At 61.9% G+C, this 19,950-nt stretch overlaps 1 protein-coding gene across 2 annotated transcripts in view; it reads left to right on the top strand.

The window, feature by feature from the left end:
• The window catches only part of COL5A1 (collagen type V alpha 1 chain), a 149,121-nt gene that overhangs the window by 91,093 nt on the left and 38,078 nt on the right, over positions 1–19,950 (top strand). For both annotated transcript variants that reach the window (XM_042914277.1, XM_042914276.1), the window contains exons 26-36: positions 2,396–2,440; positions 3,260–3,313; positions 6,331–6,375; positions 8,102–8,155; positions 10,385–10,492; positions 11,171–11,224; positions 13,611–13,664; positions 18,059–18,103; positions 18,229–18,282; positions 19,266–19,310; positions 19,752–19,805. In XM_042914277.1, coding sequence (XP_042770211.1) covers positions 2,396–2,440; positions 3,260–3,313; positions 6,331–6,375; positions 8,102–8,155; positions 10,385–10,492; positions 11,171–11,224; positions 13,611–13,664; positions 18,059–18,103; positions 18,229–18,282; positions 19,266–19,310; positions 19,752–19,805 — 612 coding nt within the window. The remainder of the gene's footprint in view (positions 1–2,395; positions 2,441–3,259; positions 3,314–6,330; positions 6,376–8,101; positions 8,156–10,384; positions 10,493–11,170; positions 11,225–13,610; positions 13,665–18,058; positions 18,104–18,228; positions 18,283–19,265; positions 19,311–19,751; positions 19,806–19,950) is intronic.

The following is a 19,950-nucleotide window of genomic DNA, read 5'->3' as shown; positions in this document are numbered from 1 at the left end:
TGTGACATGAGGACAGGCCCAACACGTAAAATGACATTAAAAATATACCACGTGGTGCGTTTGGCGCGTGTGTGCGTAAGACGGAACAGAGGAGCCACGTCACGCGATTAGCTGGCGTTGCCGCGGGCGGTGAGGTTACGAGGGACTTCGTCTCCTTTCCCACTTGCCTGATTGTCTCCAAGGAGCATATATTACTTTTTTAACCAGAGAAACATCAAATACAAATAATTTAAGCCTTATTATTTTTCTATCATATGAGCAGTGCTCGTTATAGAGCATTGGAAAAACGCAAACGCGTAGAAGGGAACGGAAAATGGCCGGCTTTTCACTGCGGAAAAATCAGTCTCTTAGTCTGGTGTATTTCCTTTCATTGTTTGTTGGCACATTGTTTGGAACTTTTTTTTTTAACGCTTATTTATTTTGAAAGTGAATGTGAGCGGGGGAGGGGCAGAGAGAGAGAGAGACAGAGAATCCCGAGCAGGTTCTGAGCCGTCAGCACAGAGCCCGACGCGGGGCTCCAACTCCCGAGCTGTGAGATCATGACCCGAGCCGAAGTCGGACGCTCAACCCACCGAGCCGTCAGGCGCCCCTGCTCCCACGTTTTTAAGTGAGCTTTGAGCTGTCCCCACAGTTACTCTCATTCTATAGACGCAACTTACAACGGAGGTAAAGAAATTTGGCCTCAATTCAAATAATGCTAATAATTCCGATAACCGCCGACGTGAGTGGCCCACGCGCTCGCTGCCGGGCGCAGTCCAGAGCGCTTTTCAGACCGGCTCTTGGCAGTCCCTGCAGGGACTCTGTCCCTGCCGCCCCGTGAGCGAGGACAGCACCGTGTGGAAGGGCCTTGCTCGTTCTCTGAGCGACCAGTGTGGCTCTGTCCCCAGCGTGTGTGGCACCCAGAGCCCGGGGCTCACGCATCCACACCTGCCCTCCCTGTTCGCACGGTTCCTTAACAGAAAAACGTCTGTGGTTGATGGAAGCTCCAGAGAGCCCATGTGGCAGAGAGGGGACAGGACCCACCCGTTCCTGGTCACCCTAAAGCAGGTCACCTTCTCCTTGGCACTGTTGGGGTCCAGCTCTGCCACGTGAGGGGTTGGAGCCATGAGCCTTGTTTCTGAAAGGCGGTGTGGCGGGTGGTGTGGCCCCCGCGGGCCAGAGCATCAGGTGTGGTCCATCTGGTGCCCGATTTCCCTCAAAGGCGGGGGCGCGGCTCCCTAAGGGCGCCCCCCACCCTGCAGAAGGACCTCGCGGTGGGGTCCTTGCTTTGCACTTCGGGGCGGGCTATTTGCAACGGTGTCAAATCCAAGCACGTGACTAGTAAAGATCAGAAGGTAGACGCACAAATCATTTACTCAAAGGGACCAGATGTCGGTGCCCGTAATGCTGCTGCGTTCTAGAACACGCAAGCTGAGAGAGCACCTGGCCCACCCTCTCCTTTGACCCATGAGGAGGTGGAGGCCCAGAGAGGGCAAGTGACTTCCCCAAGACCACACTGTGGGTCGGACGTAACCAGGTCGAGAGTCAGCGCCCTGCCAGTGTCCTCGGCGAAGTGTGTCTCTTTCTGCTGTCATTGTCTGTGTTTGCCTCAGGAACTCAACGGCCTAAACCTAGTGACTGACCCGGGTTGGAAAGTCAGAGAGTTCGCGTTCCCGAGAACTGAATTGCTTGGGGCTCGGGTAGACGGGGCAGTGACCCGGGGGCCATAACCATTTCTACTGGGGTTGGTTCCAAACCTGTATTGTGGGAGTAGGTCCTCTTCTTTGGCACGTGCCACCCGGGAGGCTGGGAGGCATTTGCACACAGACCTGGGGACGTGCTGGGACGCCAGTCGAATGACAGGGCGTGGCCTCCACCTCAGCACCAGCCTGCCATCCCCGACGTGAAAGAGTCTGTGTCCTGCAGACAGCATGGCACCTGCCCTTCCGGGAAGCCAGATGTCCAGACCCCCTGTCCCGCTTCATCCGTCCTTGTTTGGCACAGAAGCTTTCATGCCAGGAGATGAGCAAATGCCCTGTGGTCACTGTCCCGGCTCACCTGCACCTGGGGGCGGGCTGAGTGCAGTCAGGTGACATGATGGTGCCTGGATCCCACCTGTGGGCTTCCCAGCACGTTCTCCTCCATGCCACCCCGGGTCGTGGCCAGGCCTGCCACCATTCCCAGGTGACAGATGGGGCAGCCGAGGGTCAGGGCTGAAGGACTGGCTCGGGGCCCCGTGGCTGTGAGTGCCCTCCGTGCCCAGCTGCCTGATGCCTTTGACTTCCTGCCTCTCTGGTTCCTGTTTTGTGTTTGGGGGTGTGGGGGGAAGGCGATGGGAGGGGCCCGGCTCTCCCTCCCACATTTGAAGACAGGGGTGGGGGGCGGCCGCTGCCTAATGCCTTCTCTCTCCTGACAGGGGCACCCTGGCAAGGAAGGCCCTCCAGGAGAGAAAGGAGGCCAGGTGGGTTCAGAAGAGAGTGAGCAGAGACGACTGTGCCCTTGGTCTGCTGTCTGTGCCCCGGGGTCCTGGCCTGGGGCGGCAGGGACCTCCGCCTAAGTCCCCGGTGACCCCTCCCCACCTCAGTTACCGCACATGGGGGTGCAGGCACCGCCGTGACCTTGGCCACACGCAAGCTGGGTGACTGTGCAGGTTCTCGGCCGGGGGCTCCTGCTGACCTATTGCCCTCGTTTGTTTGGGGGCCAGGACGTGGGGCTTTGAGGCCGGGATGGAGTTTCGAGGTGGCCTGGCCCCCAGGGACTTGCCCGCCGCCCTGTCTGTGGCAGAAGTCGGCCTCTCCGTCCCTTCATGTTCCCGGCCCTCCCCAGGCCCGCACCTGCTCGGGGAGCCGGGGCAGTGAGTGGTCAGCAAGGCCCTCACGCTGTCAAGGGCTCCCTTCCCCAGACGGTCAGCCCTCGTCCCCTTCTCCCAGCCGGAAGCTCTCCCCCGTCACCCAAGGTGCCTCTGCTGGGGGCGCACTTCTTTAAGGGCAGCCCGAAGCAGCAGGGCCCCTCCCCATCTCACGGCCCCCCTCGCACTCCCGAACCTCTGGGCGGCGGCCGCACCTCGGTCCCCGGCAAAAGCCTCAGCAGGAGACACAGCAGGCGTCCCCCGTCCAGTGGGAGCCCCTCCAAGGGTCCAATGTGCGGGGTCCGCTCCGCATAGAGCATGAGGAATTGGCTGCTGGGACGGGAGCTTTCCAGCTGTTGTGGGAGGACCCAGAGCGGACCGGGCACGACCACACCCCAGATGGAGCTGACGGTCTTTCCCCTTTCGTTTCAGGGTCCACCCGGCCCCCAGGGCCCCATCGGCTATCCGGGTCCCCGAGGAGTCAAGGTGAGGTTCTGGCAGCTTCGCGCCCTCCTGGAGGCCAAGGCTGGGATTGCGGGCGCAGCAGTCCTGGTCCCCCCGCGCTCCTGAGGGAAAGGTGGGATCCCGGGACAGGGGGCTGGGACAGGCGAGGGAGTGGCCAGCCAGGGCCAGGAGGGGCTGATCCCGGAGCAGGGGACAGCTCCGGTGCGTCTGTGACGACGTAGGCGTCAGGGCGGTGGCCGCCTGTCCGTCGGTCGGGACGCTGCTCTAGCTATCACCCAGTGCCCGCCCCCTCCCAGGCGCCGCACGGGTACACGCCTCAGCCAAGGGGAACAGCCTGTCCCTCTTTCCCCGGGGAAACTCAGAAACGTCCCTTCCGGGCCATTTGCACATCCGGAGCGAGAGAGTCCGTCCCCATGGATAACACCCGGGAGACCGAGTGCTGGCGAGATGCTCGTGGGAGGTGTCCACTTACCCGCAGTCGTGTTTGCGGTGCCAAGGGGCTCTGGAACCTTGTCAAACGGGGGCACGGAGCTCCAGAGCGATGCCCAAAACACAGGCCCGCCTGTTCCGTCACAGCTAACCGGGTTTGCTTTGAGTTGTGTGATTTAATTTCCAGTCATGTCGCTGTCTGGGCACCTGGGGCACATTTATACGGAGAGGGATGTGCCCTGAGGAACGTGTTCGGGGGCGGGGGGGGGGGGAGGTGTTCTTTCCTCCGTAGCGTCTGAAAGCTCTAGGTGATGCTGAGGCCTTAGAAAAGCCAACGGCTCACTTTGTTCCCAAATGACTTCAACTTGACGTGAAGGGAAACGTATAAATATATACACAAACGCAAGTAGCCCAGCCTGAGGGATTTGCGTGGACACGCCCCTCAGCTCCTGTGCTCGGTCCGCACCGTTGACCGCGCTTCATCCTCCTGGGCGTTTCTGCCCCTCGGACGTGTGTGGCTGGCCTGCGGTGTGGGGGATGGAGAATCCAAAACCTCAGTTTTCAGCACCTTGCCCCAAGTTACCCTAAAATCGATGCCTCGGTCGGGACTCAACCCAGAACTTGCTTATTCCGCACCAAGCGCCCCGTGCCAGACCCCGAGGGGCCCGACGGCATTTCCCCGGAATCCCGATGTTCCGAGGGCCCGAGGGCAGACGGACTTCCCGGGGGCGGGGGGCCGGGGGCCGGGGGCCGGGGGCCCGAGGCAGGGCAGGTTTCTCCCTGAAGCGGGCTCTTACCAGCACGCCTTGTGAGTTTTATCAGGATTGCCTGTGTGGCAGAAATGCCGATTATGTGAGCTCTGTGCGTGTTTATTTTATAAATTCTTGTCGCAAAAGTGTCTGCTGGCTCTGTACACGGCTAATTGCATAATGCTGTGTCTGTGAGCTAAAAGGTGTTTGCTTTAAAATGTTTATGGGGAATGCTCTTATCTTGTCTATCTGATTAAAATTCATTCAGGCCGCGAGCGATCCAGTTAGACTTGGAAGCAGGGAGTGGGAGGAAAAGTGGGGCTGAACGCTCTTTTCGCTGGAGACATGCATTCTCATTTCCTGTGCTTTTGAAAATGACAGTGGAGTCCGCAGCCTGAGGGACGGCAGGCCCAGGGCCGATTCGTGCCCCCCGGGGGACATCTGGAGACCTTTTTGACTGTCACAACTTGGGGGGAGAGACTACCGTCACGCAACGGGTGGGGGGTCAGGGATGCTGTGCGCAGGGCAGCCCCTGTGACCCAGCCCCAGATGTCAGCCGTGCCGTGGCCGAGAGATCTGGTCTGTTGGGTCTCCTGGGCCGCGTTCCCCTGGCCTCTGACCTGGGTCGGGAAATGGTAGGACTTTGGGTCTGGGAGGGCGTGGGCACAGGAAGCCCACCCCGCCAGCATGGCAAGAGGGAGGAAGCTGGTGCCAGAGCCCCCAGGGCATCGAGGTGTGGGGGTAACCGCACCTCCCCTCTGTCCCGAGGCATCTGGCCGCCTGGGGCCACTGGAGCCCGGGGTGCATCTAGGGGGTGGTCGCCGCCCCCGCTCCCGCCCGGGGGAGGCCGTGCAGCCCAGGCCCGGCCCAGCTCTCAGCGCCTGGCTCCAGCTTTTCTTAGGGCTTCTCCTCAGTTCCTGGAAAAAGGCTTAACACTCTGTGCGCAGTTCTTGCCACCAGAGGGCGTCTGGCAGCCCGAGGGTCCCCGCGAGGTGGCCCAGCTGCCCTGCCCGCCGCCTCTGCTGGAACCAGATGGGAGGCCTGGCCTCTCTCCGGGGTCCCGTGGGCAGCTGGCCGCGGTCGGTGTCTGCTCCCTGCTCGGAGGGCCGAGGCTGTGGCCAGTTCCCTCCACTCCACAGGTGGACTTACCTGGTCTGGGCAAGGTGCTAGCGTGGCGGGGGGCGGGGGGGGGGTGCTCAGAGGAAAGAGGGTGTGTCCCACCCTTACAGTTCTGGTCTGGCGCAGAGATCTGTCCTGAGCTGGCGTTCAGTGGCACTGGTGCCATTCTATCAGTCAGTTTGATGAGCTGTTGCCTACTGTCGCATGTCAGTAATAATAATACAGAATGACAGCGGCCAGACAGCACACAGCTGTTGTGTTTTGAGCACCAACTATGTGCCGGGCACTGTCCTGAGGGCTCGTCTGCATCCCCCTCCCACCAGCAGTAACAGGGCAGTGGTTGTTGTCACCCCCACTTCCCAAATGAGGAAACCGAGGCACTAGGCACCTGGGACGTCAGAGGCCACGAGCAGTCTGCCCGATTCCAGAGCCATGCTGAGGCCTCACGTCCCACCGGCTCCCCAGACCTCAGAGAGATGGATGTTTCTGGAAGAGGGCAGATGTCAGCGGGGGACATCTGGGAATCCTTGGTGGGGGGAGGCAGGGAGGCAGGGCTCACGTAGGCATGAGGAGAGCCTGCAGGGTCCTCCCTCGGAGACTGGGAGCGTGAGGGAGCTTGTGTGGGTTGGGGGGCTGCGCACTCAGCCCTCCTGGTATTTGGGGCTTCGACCCTTCCCTTTCGAGAGCTCAGGAGAGGCTCCGACCCACCCGACTCACTCTCTTCCCTTCGTGTTTGCCCAGGGAGCTGATGGCATCCGCGGTCTGAAAGGCACCAAGGGCGAGAAGGTGAGTGCCCCCCGCCTCTTCCTGCCACAGAGCTGGTGGCCGGCTGGGTGGCTCCTTCCGTGGCAGCCCTAACAGCTGCTGAGGCTCATGTGGCCTCTGAGTGTGGAGGGATGTGATCCCCCCCGCGGGACAGACTGTATGCAAAAGGGCAGGCTGTGGGCGCACCTCCTGGCGGGGCTGAGGGTCGGGGGCTTGGCACCCCCCACCCACGGCCAAGGCCAAGGCTCGCCGCTCACCCGCAGAGGCCAGCGGACACCCCAGGCGGATGCCTCGCAAGGCAGCTGGACAACGGGGCCATTGGGGTGCTGGGTGTTCTTCCCTGGGCGGCCCCTCAGGCTGGAGCAGAGCCAGGCGCTGAGGGAAAGAGGTGTCGCCGTGCCCCCCGGCCGCGCCCGGCACGGCTCCTTCCCCGCGGCATCTGCCTGTTCCCGTCCCTGAGCTGGCTCCTCACGTGGCCACGCTGGACAGGGACGGCGCGGACGCTGGGCCCTCTGTGCTATGGCGATGGCTCAGCCTCGGCCCCGTCTCCGTGCTCAGCCTGGGGGAGCAGGCGCACGCACACTGCCTCGGTTCCCCCTGGAGAGCCAGCGGAGGAAGGCAGACCCCTGAGCCGTCATCCTGTGGCCCCTGGAAGCGTGGGGACTGAGGGCCCTCGGGGTCAGGGCCGGGCACACTCCCCGCGGGACAGACGAGGTCCCCACCGGCAGCTCCCGGCTCCCTCAACTCCCCTCATCCCGTTGGCGGGGGCTCCCCAGAGCCCCAGGTTTTGCCACATTTGTCCCATCACTTTTGTCCTTTAGCCAGAGACAGGGCTACCTGAGCGAGTTCTGACGGGGAAGGCCTCTTCTCCAGGAGAGTCACCGCCCCTCTGAGGGCCCCCGGGGGGGCAGCCTGCGGGGTGGGGGTGAGGAGAGCCTCCTGGGACCTAGAGCCCGAGGCCGCTGTGGGTGAGTCCCCGGCATATCACCGGACAGCGGACACGCACTGCGGGCTGGGGAGAAACGAGTTCGCACCAAGTCCCAGAAAACTGCCTCCCTCTGCGTACCAGCTCCCGGCCGGCCTGGGGCTCAGGACCAGGCCCCCCGATGGGCAAACGAGGTCAGGACGCCGGGCCTGGATGGAGAGGGAGGGCGAGCCAGGCCGCCCCGTGCAAGTACCTGAGGGTGTCTGTGCTTGTCTGCGTGGGGACTCGAGCGCACGGCAGTCCCTGACCCTTGTGGATCCCCAAATACGCGAATAGCAGGAATGTGTCCCCCTGGCCTGGAGGGTGCAGGACTGTGTCACTGAGGGCTGCCCCGCAGCCAGACTGCCCGAGCCCTGGGCCCTTCCGTCCCCTCCAGCTCTTGCTGGGCCGGTCTGTGGGGCCCACCGTGGCGGCCGGCTTCTCTGGGGCGTCCTCCCTCCAGCCCCGCCCCGGTGCTCGCCCGTCAGCGGCTACTGGGCCCCAGCGGGGACCAGCTGTGCACAGCTGTGCGGGGTGCAGGGGTGTGGGGGTGGGGGCGGCGGACCACGAGCTTGACCCCACGACTACAGAGGGTTAGAGGGGCGCCCTTCACGAGGGACCGGACTCACTCTCGGAACCCCCCCGCCCGGCACGCCCAGCGCTTGTGTGGCGACAGGGGCTCTGGGCTGGGGGCTGTGTGCGGAGTCGTGGGGGGAGGGGGGCCAGCCGCCCCGGAGGTGGGCTCTTTCGTGCCGACCCAGGCGCTGCCTTGTCCTTTGTCAGGGTGAAGACGGCTTTCCTGGGTTTAAAGGCGACATGGGAATCAAGGGCGATCGGGTGAGTGTTTTGGGGTGCTGGCGGGGGTCGGGGCTGGGGGTGGGAGGCCAGGGGAGGGCTGCGGCGTTCGGGGCCGCAGGACAGCTTCTCCTAACGAAGGTGACGCCTCTGCGGGGGGTGGGGGGGGGCTCTCGGCCCGCAGGGAGGAACAGCTGGGAGCCCAGGGGCTTGGCTCTGTGCTTGTCCCCCCACTGGCCTTCAGCTTCCCGCTCGGAGCCAAGGCGGCTCTCGCCTGGCGTGAACACCCGGTCACTGGGGTCACCTGGGGTCACCTGGCCCCTCTGCCCTGTGCCCTGACCCTCCCTGCCCAGGGGGTCCGTGGGGACTTGTCTTTTTGCGGCCGACACTCGGGATGGCAGAGCGCCTCACTTGGCTCGGAAGAGACGGAGGGAGGGGGCTGCAGAAATGCCGTCCGACCCGGGAGGGCCGGGGTCCCTGCCCGCCCCGACGGCATCTCGGTCCCCCGAGCATCCTCCTGTGATTTTCGGACCCCGAGCAGCTCCTGTGTTCTGTAATCTCATGCTCGGGCATCAGAAGCTGCAAGACAGCAGTTGCTTTTTAATGAATAATTTACCTCCCCGCCCGAGGAAGCTGCTCGTGCTGCAGGGGGATGGGCTTGGCTCCCACGGCAGGCGCCCGGCAGAAAGCTGCTGGCTGTGTCTTCCTCTAAGTGGGGAGAGGGCAGAGCAGATGAAGCGGGAGGAAGGTTCCGGGTCGTCGGCCGGCCGCCACCGCCAGGGCGCGGACACTTTGAAGGGCCCCGACCCCCTTGAGAGTGAGCGCAGGCCCCTGGCAGGAGGGCGGGAGGTGCCCGAGCCACCCGCGTGGGCACAGCTGTGGCGGCAGCTGGACGCGCACCTGGACAGACGGCTGTCGGCCGCCGTGCGGCTGCCGTAACTGTTCCCCGGCAAAGCTGGCCTGCAGGTGCCTTTTCAGAACGTGCCAGCCCCGGAGAGCCCCACGCGCCTGGCGCCGTGTCACAGACTAAAAAGGCAGAGGCAATCTTGGCCTCTATCAAAGGCGGAGGAACGAAAGAGAGAGATTCATTTCACAGTCGTGTCCCAGTTATGTTCCTGCTAAAGACAGCCCTTCTAGAACTTTCTCCATGGTGACGGGACTCTGCCCCACATCTGAGGGGCCTCTCTCTCTCTGGCTGGCGAACGTCCTTTTTATTCTGCCTCTGACAATGCCGTGCACACGCTCGGGGTCCACATCACGAGGGTCCATCTCTGAAAGAGATTGCACAAAGGATGTCCGGCGGTCACACTCCAGGCTCCGCGGGCAGGCCTGCCGTTGGAATTGGGTGAGGGTGGGACTGGCGGCAGGGACACTTCCTCAGCCAGGGAGCGGAGAAACTTCTGCCCCGAGCGTGACCTTTCCTAGGTGCTCAGTTAATGTGTGAAGGGTCCTTTTGTTGGAAGAACATTTCTTAGGGACCGAGAGTCCTGGGCCCGCGGACACACTGGACATTTCGAGTAAGGAAGTTATTGGTCCTTCGTGTCCCGTGGGACACCCATCGTTGCTGTGGGGGGTACGGCTGTCTTCCAGCTGCCGCTGGAAGCCAGTGATCAGAGCGAGACCTGGCAGTGAGCAGAGGGCCGGGGGGGACGGGGGGGGGGGGGGGGCGGTGCTCAGAGGCCGGGCCGGCGCTGCCGTGGACCTCGGCAAGCCCCCAGACCCCCGGTCGTGTCCGGGCCCAGGCTGGACCGCGGCGAAGTTGGTTGGGGCAGCGTTGAGGACCCTTCCGTCTCTGGGACACGTCACGTGGTCTCCTGTGTGCCTGCCAGGCCCAGACCGCTGGGCGGCGGGGGCTGCATCCCATCCCTGCTTCGAGGAAAAAGGCACCGTCCTGCGCACAGGTTGTCCTGATCTATTTGGGCAAGGAGCGGTTGAGAGCTCCGGGGTTAACCAAAGTCGCCTCAACCGAGAGGGACTCATTTGGAGAAGCAGGAGCGTGCAGCCTGGAGAAGGAACTTCCCACCGCTGTGCAGAGGGGCGGCGTGGCCGTTCAGCAGAGCCCCATAGCTTGCGCCGCGGTGCTCCCGTCTCGTCGGACAGGAGCGGGTGCCGTGCTCTTGAGGCCGCCTGGTGCGCCAAGCGGGCGAGGCGGCTCCTACCCCAAGATCTGACCTGGGACCCGGACTCTCGGGCCCAGAACGGCCATGGGAGTCATGTGGTGGGGGGTGGAGACTGGGGGTTCTTCCTCACCTTCTCTTTTCTGACCTGCAGGGGGAGATCGGCCCCCCTGGTCCCAGAGGAGAAGATGGCCCCGAAGGCCCGAAGGGTCGTGGAGGTCCAAACGGCGACCCGGGTCCTCTGGGACCCCCTGGGGAGAAGGTATGTGACGGGAAGGATGCTCACTGCTTCCCGGGGACAGACCCTTCTGACGGCCTTGGGTGGCCAGGCTGGTGACTCTGCCGGGCTGAAGCCCCCAGATGGGGCCAGGTGTAATCTGAGTCGGGTCCTGTCCCATGTGCTCCCCCGGCACCCTGGCCACCCTTCCTGGCGAATTCGTCCGTTGCTAGGCCAGTCCTTTCCTTGTCCCGAGCTAGGTCTCTCTGAGCACCTTGCCAGGCCAGTGCCCTGAGAGGGCTCCTTCCTCCGGGTGCCCCAGAGCCTGGGGACCGAGCCCCGGCACCCAGGGCATCATCTTTCATGCAGGGACTCTCCACAGGCCCCTGTCCTTACACCTGTGCCCCCTGCCCCCCTGCCCCCTGCTGTGGCGCTGGCCCAGGAACGGGCGCTCAGGGTGCACCAGACATCCGCCCTGTCTCGCCCCGAGGACTCTTTTACAAAAGGGCTCGACAGAATCTCACAGATAAAGAGTTCCTCCGTTGGAGATTTGCCTCAGCCATGGCCGTGTCTCCTCCTGCCTCCCGTCCGGGCAGGGATTTTCGGGGGAGACGGCTTCCCAGGGGGCAGGCAGCGGCCTCTCCGTGTCCTTTCTCGGCTGGGAGAAAGTGGATGGAGAGGTAAGGTGCTGGCCAGATAACACAGCCCCTTCTTTTTCCCCAGGGAAAACTCGGAGTGCCGGGATTACCAGGTTACCCGGGAAGACAAGGGCCCAAGGTAACTTAATGAGAGTATCGGGTGTTCGGACACCCACGGCCCCGGGGGAGGCTGCTGTGGCGAAACCCAGCGTCGCCCCAGCTGTCTCCCCCAGGCTCTGCCCTGGCCACAGCCTGCGCGTTAGCCTGGTTCGGTTGGAAGGAGGGGCTGGCAGTCGGGCCTTCCGGAGAAGGGGGCAGAGCCAGCCTGAGCCGAGGGCCTTGCGAGGCGAGGCGTCCCCTGCACCTCTGCCCGCTGCTGTCTCTGCACCGAGGACTCGTGAAGCCTCTCTCACCTCTGCTCCGCACTGGAGATTTGAAGGTTATTTGCTCATAACAGCGTAAAGGGAGATGAAACCTTCCTTCCATGAAATCATGTTCTGCTTTAAGTGAAACATCTCCTCCAGGCCTTGGAAATCATTTAACACGTTATTTTTTTCCCCAAAACTCACCTTTTATTATTCATGGTTCTTCCTTAAAAAATAACCAGCTGTCTGCACCGGAGACATAATTAGCGGTGCAGGAGAGTTCCTGTCTCTCCCGGCTTTGCTTGCGTCGTTCTGCCTCCCCGGCTTCAGCGCCTTTCCAGGCTCCCAGGCTCAGGCTCGTTCCCGGGAAGGGCCCCGTGGGCTGCCTGTCCCCCTGGATATTTCCATTCTGGCTGAGGAATCAGCAGTCCTTCCCGTGGAATGCTAATATCCACTTGGGGCGGGTGGGCCCTCGCCCCGTATGCGGGGAGGCAGTTTGCAGTGAAACGGGAATTTGTTCGGGGTCCCCCAGTAGCGTGCTGAGTGCGGCTGTGACGTGGCCGTGCCCCCCGCGTCTTGGAGCAAGAGGGGCTGACGGACAGGCCTTTTGTCCTGAAGTATATGTCCTCTGAGGGGAGGAGAGGAGAGAAGTCCGGGGGTGTGTGGGCCAAGTTCAGGCAGTGTCCTCGGAAGGCAAGGGAATAAAACTTTGAGCTGCCTGGCAGTTTTTTTTAAATTAATTAATTTAGAGAGAGACAGAGACAGTGCCAGCAGGGAAAGGACAGAGAGAGGGAGAGAGAGAATCCCAAGCAGGCCTCATGCTGCCAGTGCAGAGCCTGACGCAGGGCTTGACCCCGTGCAACTGTGAGATTGTGACCTGAGCCCAAGCCAAGTCAGACGCTTAAGGGACTGAGCCACTCAGGCGCCCCGCCTGGCAGTTTTCAAGGTCCTCAGGAGTGTCTGGACATGCCACCGTGTCCCAGCACCCGCACTGAGCTCTGTGGGACCTGCACCCAGGTGTCCGGGGCAGTCTCCTGCCTGGATTGGCAGGTGGACGTAGGGGTGCAAGGTTTGGAAATTCGCGAACTTTTCATGGTCTGAGCGCACATTCAGGTCAGGATTTTTAGCCACCGGAGAGTCGAGGCCCGCTGAAGACAGTAGCCACCTCCCACGGGCACGGGAAGTGCCCGAGTGTCACGGGGAAGCTCACGTCGTAGCTGTCTGGATATTACCCACATCAAAGTCCCCAAGTGTCTCTTTTGTCTACGTGCCCCTCGTAGGTTTCTAGAATTAAAAAGCTGTTAGTTGTTAGAGCCAGTGCATAGATTTGCATTAACTTCTCACTCTACAAGCCGCCATGCTTTATTTAGAGGTGTTCTGGGAAGATAACAAAACATGACAACAAGACGCAGCAAACAAAATGTCATGAATGTGAGATCCACACATCCCTTCCGGTTCATTCTCAGGAACCTGTGTGCCCTGTTCTTCGCAGATACCAGCATTTGAAGACATGAGTGTTCAGAGGGGGAGAAGGGGGAAGTGTGGTTAAGACTCAGCTTTGGTTTTTAGATTTGGACTCTATGAGATGCCTAGGAAATATTTCTTGAGCGAGTGGGTGACGGATGGATGGCGAATGGTGGGTTGGTGGGTGGGCGGTTGACGTTTGTATAGGCGGATGGTTAGACGGATGGATGGGTGAGTGGATGGCTGGTTGAATGGACAGATGGTTGGATGGATGGATGGATGGATGGTGTTTGAGTGGGTGGACAGATTGGTGGATAGTTAGATGGGTGGATGGCTGGCTGGGGGCGGGGTGGTGGGCATATGGTTGGGCAGAACGGATGGATGGTTGGCTGAGTGGATGGAGGGGTAGGTGGATAGTTGGATGGGATGGATGTATGGGTAGATGGGTAGATGGGTAGCTGGATGGTTGGGTGGGTGAGTGAGTGGATGGGTGGGCGGACGGACGGACGGATGGATGGATGGATGGAAGGGTAGAAGGTGGGTGGATGGATGGGTGGGGGGTGAGGGGGTGGGTCGGGGGTGGGTCGGTGGAGCTCGTGTCTGAGGCCGTGAACCGTAAGCTGCTGCTGGCACACGCAGCACAGCTGATTCTCTGGCCCAGCTCTCGTGCTTCCTTATGAGTCACCTCTCTTTCAGGGTTCTATCGGATTTCCCGGCTTTCCTGGTGCCAACGGAGAGAAGGGCGGCAGGGTAAGGACAGCCTGGCCTCCGGTCAGGTGGCTCGCTCCACTGCCTTGGTATTCAACGGGTGCATTTTCTGGCACGCCCTGTTTGCTCTCACCCACTTTGCTGCCCAAACCGCTTTCCACATGGCGGACCTTAAGCCCGTGGCCTTCAGCACCAAGCGCTGGAGACTCCCCGCACACGGGGCTGGGTGGTGGTGGGCTGCAGGGCAGCGGCGGGAGGGGAGGGCATGCTTTCTGACCGACACCGCGACCCCGACAGCTCCTCAGGCCGTGAGCGAAACCCGAGTCTTTCAACCCGAGGGCCTTTCCTTCCGGGCGAATTTTTAAAGGAAGGGAAGGAGAAAAAAGGAGCGTGTTGCCTACCCTGCCGGTCCAAATTCAGGAAGCTCTTCCCCCCCTCGTCATTCCCAAGCTGCCGTTGCCCCAGGGCACCTGCCCGGTGCCCGATGCTGTGGTTCACTCCGTTGTCACCATGGACAGTGGCGTTCTGAAGGGCTGGGCTGAGGAAGCCACGCCCCCCACACCGCCCTGACCGCCCCCTGCTCCAGGCCTTCTGTCGGGGAAATTACAGGGCGCTCTCTGAGCATTGCCGCCCGGGACGCAGGATCGAGGGGGTCCTCTTGGTCGTTCAGTTCTGAGCTGGTTGTCCACAGGCATGTGGGGGCAGAGAGGCCGGGTTGCGAGACGTGTGCAGGGTGTACCTTGGGGCGGGGAGGACCCCAGACCTCGGAGGAAGGACTGCCGCTTTTGCGGGAACTGGGACAGGCCCGGCCCATTCCCCTGCGCCCACGCTGTTGCTCCTGGCACAGGAGGGCTGCGTCTTCCCAGAGAGACCCCTGCCCCGATCTGTCCTCACCGCGTCTGAGCAGAGACGGTGAGCTCTCCCGAAAAACGGAGAGAGACCTCAAGCCAGCCCAACCCGTGTAAACAAACGTGTACGTGCCCGATGCCTGAGGTAGATAGAAAACGGGGAACTGCCCTCAGTGCGAGGAGACGGCGTGAGCACGGGGACACTGTCGTCATCTGCAGCTGGACCTGATCTCCACGCGCATCTACCTGTTCACCTGCACGTACATCCTGTGTCTGTGCCTCTGCGAGCGTGTCTGTCTGGCTCTTCCTTGTCTGTCGCTGTCCGTGTACCCATCCGCCTCCCTACCTGTCTGTCTGACCTCCAGAGAGAGTCTGACGGACGCCTTTGGGGAAAGCTGCCCTCTGGAATACTCACAGAGGCCGCTGTGAAGGGTGGGCCAGGGTCCGGGAAGCATGGGGGTGATAAGGGAGTGGCTTCTGTGCTGGTGGTGGCCTCCTGACCTTTGACACCAGCTCGCGGCGAGACTCTCCTAGAGGGGCCGCGATGTTCGGCATTTGGTCGTGTGATTTGGCCACAGCCCCTGTCCGTGGAGGAGCCCGCTGGGGCCAGGGATCAAGGCCCCGTCGGGATGGGTCGCGTGGGGCCGTGGAGGCCTGGCCGGCGCCCTAGGGCCGGCACTCGGGCCCAAGCCCCGCTCCTCTCTCCCTGCCCCTGTAGAGCTACTCAGCTTCCTGAGCTCAGAGGGGCAGAGAGATGCCCGGGTACCCCCCCCCCAAGCCCCACGGGCCGTTATCCCCATGCGTCGGTGCTGGGGGTCACCAGGGACGCCACCGAAAACAGATGTGGTTGCGGAACGGGGGAGCATGGGTCCAGAAGCTTTGCTCTTGTGATGTTTGGCTCCTGGTTCCCAGGACCTGAAGCAGAGACGCAAGGAAACTATGCTGGGAATTTACGGGGCTTTTCCAAGCTGCCTGTGGTGGTTGCTGTATTCGGAGGCCACCTTGGTGGGGGCAGGCCCTGAGGACAACGATGTCAACTTTTACAAAAGGCAACGGCTTGGGCAAGGGCCAAGTAGGACCGGCAAGCACGTTCGCGCATATCGTGGGAGAAATATTCCCTGTGCCCCTCCCGGGTGTTGGGGGCACAGAGGCAAGCGGAGGACATGGGATCTAGAGGAAAAGGCCAAGTCCATCCCTGGGAAGCATCCGAGATGGCCCTGCACACAAGTGAACCACACAGATGGCTACAGTTTCACGAGCACGTCCTGTCAGGAGACCTGGACCATTCACGGCTCAGCTCATGGGCTCCCCACGCCCTCCCCGGGGGCGACTGAGGACCCACATCCCTGCACGGGAGAGGAACCCCGGAATTATGCACGTCTGTCCCCCCCCACATATCTCCTGAGAGAGATGTCTTTATTCTGGAACCTTCCCCAGGAAAGGAAGAAGAAATTTTTTCCCAGTGACAGTGACCTTCCCGGTGCCCTGGTGGTTTGCAACTCTTCCTTGATCGCCGATTCTGGCAATCCGGCTGGCTCGCTGACCCTTCCAGACCAAGTTATGGGGTCATTCTTGCCAGCCTGTCACTGTGTCCCTCCCTCCCTCCCTCCCTCCATCCGTCCATCCACGCAGCCCTCCCTCCATCCAAATGGCATTAGTTGAGCACCTCCCCTGTCCCCACATGTCAGGTGCTCTTGGAGCCCTGGGGACAGAGCCACAGAAGCCCAGATCCCTGCCCTCGTGGAACTTGCCTTCCAAGGGTGGGGACAGGGAGCAAGTCTGTAAAGCAGATGGTGTGGCGGATGGCGGAGCGTGCTCAGGGACAAACCAGATGTGCTGGGGAAGGGGGGGCGGTTGACTGCAGAGGTAGGGAGGGCTCAGGGACAGCCTGGAGGGGCGGAGGTGGGCTGGGCCTCACAGATGCCCGGGACAAAGGACTGAGGCCTGAGCAGGGGGCAGAGTGGGGGGGGGGGGAGAGACAAGGGGACGGTGAACAGGTGGTGGGGGCGAAAGGGTGGCGTCCCCGGGGCCTCAAGGCCACCCCCATGGGGCATGGTCCGTCTTGCCACGTGACTGAAGGCACCAGCCACATTGAAAATGTCATCCCTGAGAGTCCCAGTTGGAAATCATGGAGGAGAGGGACACAGGCAGGGGTTCCGTGGTGCCTGCTCCCGCCGCTCCTGAGCCATCTGCGGACCGGGAGGGCGGCTCTGCGGGGCTGGTGGCTGAGGGGCCCGGGAGGCCGGAGTCCAGAGATGCACCTGTGCTTGGCTTCTCGGCCGGAGCAGGGCCGTTTCTGGGACTGTCTGCGCGTCCCCCGTGAGGACATGAGGACAGGCGCTCACAGGCGAGTCACCAAGCAGACCGTGGACGGGGCGGTTCCTGTTGAGCAGCGTCCGTCCCTCTCTGGTTCAGTTTACAGGGAAACCCTTGGGCAGCAGGCTCACCCGGGAGGCCGGGGCTGAGCCTCGGTCCTGCCCTCTGTGCCCGGGCTCACGGGTGTGGGACTTGGCAGAGAAGACGCGCGGCTGGACGCACCCACGGACGCCAACAAGTAGCCGGGGCTGGCCCGGCGTCCACGCTGGTAAAAGCCAACAGCGCGAAGAAAGCAGATGTTGCATTAATGTTCGTATGCAAATATTTATTTGGAGCCAAAGGCTATCGCCAGGTAATTAAAGCAGGGAAACCAGAGTGCATTGTTGGAAGGACACATAATCACCTCGTCACCGTAAACCGTTGTATTAAATTCGCTCCAAGACGGCAGACGGCACAGAGCAGTTTTGATTCCAGCAGCGAACAAGTCAAAGCTGGGGAGAGACGGTGCGGCAGGTGGCCTTCGCGGCTCAGCTCCGTCTTGGGCTTCGTCGCTCGAAATCGGAATGAAGTTCTGGAAGATGAATCGGGAGGCGGTGGGGACACCGGGGTGGCGGTCCGCCCGTTGCTTCCGCGCGCTGCGGGTGAACCGCGGTTACCCGTTATCCAAGCTCTGCTTCCGAGAAAAACAAATGTGGCGCATCTGTTTTCCGTGGTTTGGAAAATGCAAAACAACACCGCCAAGAAAAAGGAGTCTAAGTTCTACGAGAAGAGCAGCCGATGACTTTGGGTGTATGATTTATATATGGAGCCGCAAGTTTGCTTGACTGTGGAGCCTGTTGAAAATTTAATGGCTAATATTCGGAACTGTAGCAAAAGTAAATTATGTATGAAAGGGGTTGCGGTAATGATCCCCCTCGCCCCCGCCGCTGAGAGAGATGGAGAAAGGGAGGGAGAGGGCGGGCGGGAGGAGAAGTGGGGGGTGTTGATGCTTGCGGAAAGGAAACCAGATAGGGCAGTAAACATCCATCAGACTGCAGGGAGAAAATTGGATTTCTACAGGCCTGTGAGGAAACACAAAGCTCTGTGTATCGAATGTGCAGTGAAGTCCCCTCGGCCTGAAAAATCTCCTGGAGAAGCACAGACAAGGAGAGCAGACCTTCCCGGCTTCTGTTTCCGAGCTCTCTCCCCGTAACCCAGGAGAGGGCCACCACCCAGGCCGTGGCAGGGGTCTCTGGCAAGTGACTGACCAGCCGCTTCTTTCTCTGGTTCTAGGGCACACCTGGGAAGCCAGGACCACGGGGGCAGCGAGGCCCGACGGTAACCACCCTCTGGGCTTCCAGAAGCGGGAGCACGTTGCAGGGGGCATGCTCGGTGGGAGGGGGAGGGAGGTGTCCAGGGCTGGGAGGATTCGAGCTCACCTTTCCTCTCTCCCCCCCGTGCAGGGTCCGAGGGGCGAACGGGGCCCCCGGGGCATCACTGGGAAGCCCGGCCCCAAGGTAGGTTTTCAGCAACTTCTGGGGCGTCAGCCACGCCACCCACACGTGGAGCACCTGTGGGTGATCCGTGGCCTTTTTGTTGGGAGAAAAAAAAGGAAGTTTGCTTGAGGGTATTTAAGAAGGAGCCGGGCCAGCAGCCCTCGGACAGGTCAGGTTGAGTTGCATCACGTGCCTCAGCCCCGACGGAGCCGTGGCGGGAAGGGCCACCCCACACTGGGACCTCCGCAGCCTTAGGGGACCGGGCCTCCAGGCTTTGCACAAGTGCTGAGCCATCAGGGTACCCCACCATCCGGTTCTGGTGGGGAGGGCCCGTTTCTACCTCCTGCCTCAGAGGGAGAGCCCGAGCCTGTCCCTTACGTCCCCTCCTCCCGTTTTCTCAGCGTGGAAACGTGTGACAGCCAAGCAGGCCCTCCCCGTTCGGCCGGGACGCCATTCCAAAGTGCGCTCCCACCGAGGGACGTGGGCCTTCTGCTCGGCTGGGGTGCAGAGCTGGCCCCCCGGCTAGTGGGATGTGTCCACCGGGGGGTACAGAACATTCTCCCGCGCTGAGTGCCGGTGTGTCCCACGTTTCCGTACAGGGATTAACGCTCCCCTGCACGAGCGAGTGATACCACGGCACAGCCGTTGTCACCGCTTGTGGGGGCCCCGGGGCAGATGCCTGGGTCCTATCGCCATGTGACTTTTCGACACACTTCCTGGTGGGAGCGTGGCCTTTGTCCCCCCGCAGGGGGCTCTTCTCGGGGAAATGTCACAGCCCCGTGGATAGCAGCTCAGGGTCTGATGACAAGACAGGTGGCCTTTGGGAGCGTGGATCGGCGGCTGGCGCCCTCTGCCCTTTCCTGGAAGTCCTGGTGACCCGCGCCTGTGCCGTGTGCCGTGTGTGACTGACGTCCCGTGACGTCACGGGCCAGTGTTCTGTCACAGGCAGTGATAATAAAGATCATCGTGGTGAAGCTGTTTTTTCTGTGTCCCTCCCTTCCTAGGGCAACTCTGGAGGCGACGGCCCCGCTGGCCCTCCGGGTGAACGGGTGAGCACCGTGAACACGCGGGCCTCTGCCAACATCTCTGGGGAGGCAGCCTGCCTTACATGTCCCTCCCCGTTTCTTCCCGGGGTGGGCTGGGGAGAGGGAGACGTGTCTCCAGTCCTACCGAAGGAGAGGGTTTTCCTAGGATCCCGAAGCGGATCAGTGGTAGCCTTCGCTGGGAGTGAGGTCTCTTGCCTGTCGAAGCGGGCGGCCCCCTCCCCCGGCCCTCGGCCCCAAGCTGCCCCCCTCAGCTCCCCGGACTGACCTCCTTTGTTGCGTTGGCGGGGGGCGGGGGGCTGGAATAAATGGAGAAAGGGTCCGGGGGAGCACAAAGAGACTTTGCTCGGAGAACCAAGGACTCGGGAGGACCATGGTGGGGTCTCCTGGGCCCCCACACACTGGGGAAAGGACATCTGTGCTCAGCTGGCCGTTCTCTATCCGCAGGGACCCAACGGACCCCAAGGACCCACCGGTTTCCCTGGACCCAAGGGCCCTCCTGTGAGTAACGTGTTTTCCTTGCTGGGCCGGTGGGAGGGGCGTCGGCGGGGAAACTGGAGAGAGCCGCTTTTTGGAAGCGCGACCTCTCTCCCATTTGGGCGGACACGATCTTGTAGTTGGGTCCAGTGTGAGTGTCCCGGGCCAC

This window comes from Panthera leo, chromosome D4, assembly GCF_018350215.1.
Source record: "Panthera leo isolate Ple1 chromosome D4, P.leo_Ple1_pat1.1, whole genome shotgun sequence".
In the NCBI taxonomy this organism is placed as follows: Eukaryota; Metazoa; Chordata; class Mammalia; order Carnivora; family Felidae; genus Panthera; species Panthera leo.
The sequence above is the reverse complement of the archived record's forward strand: the minus strand, read 5'-3'. Positions and strand labels throughout refer to the sequence as shown.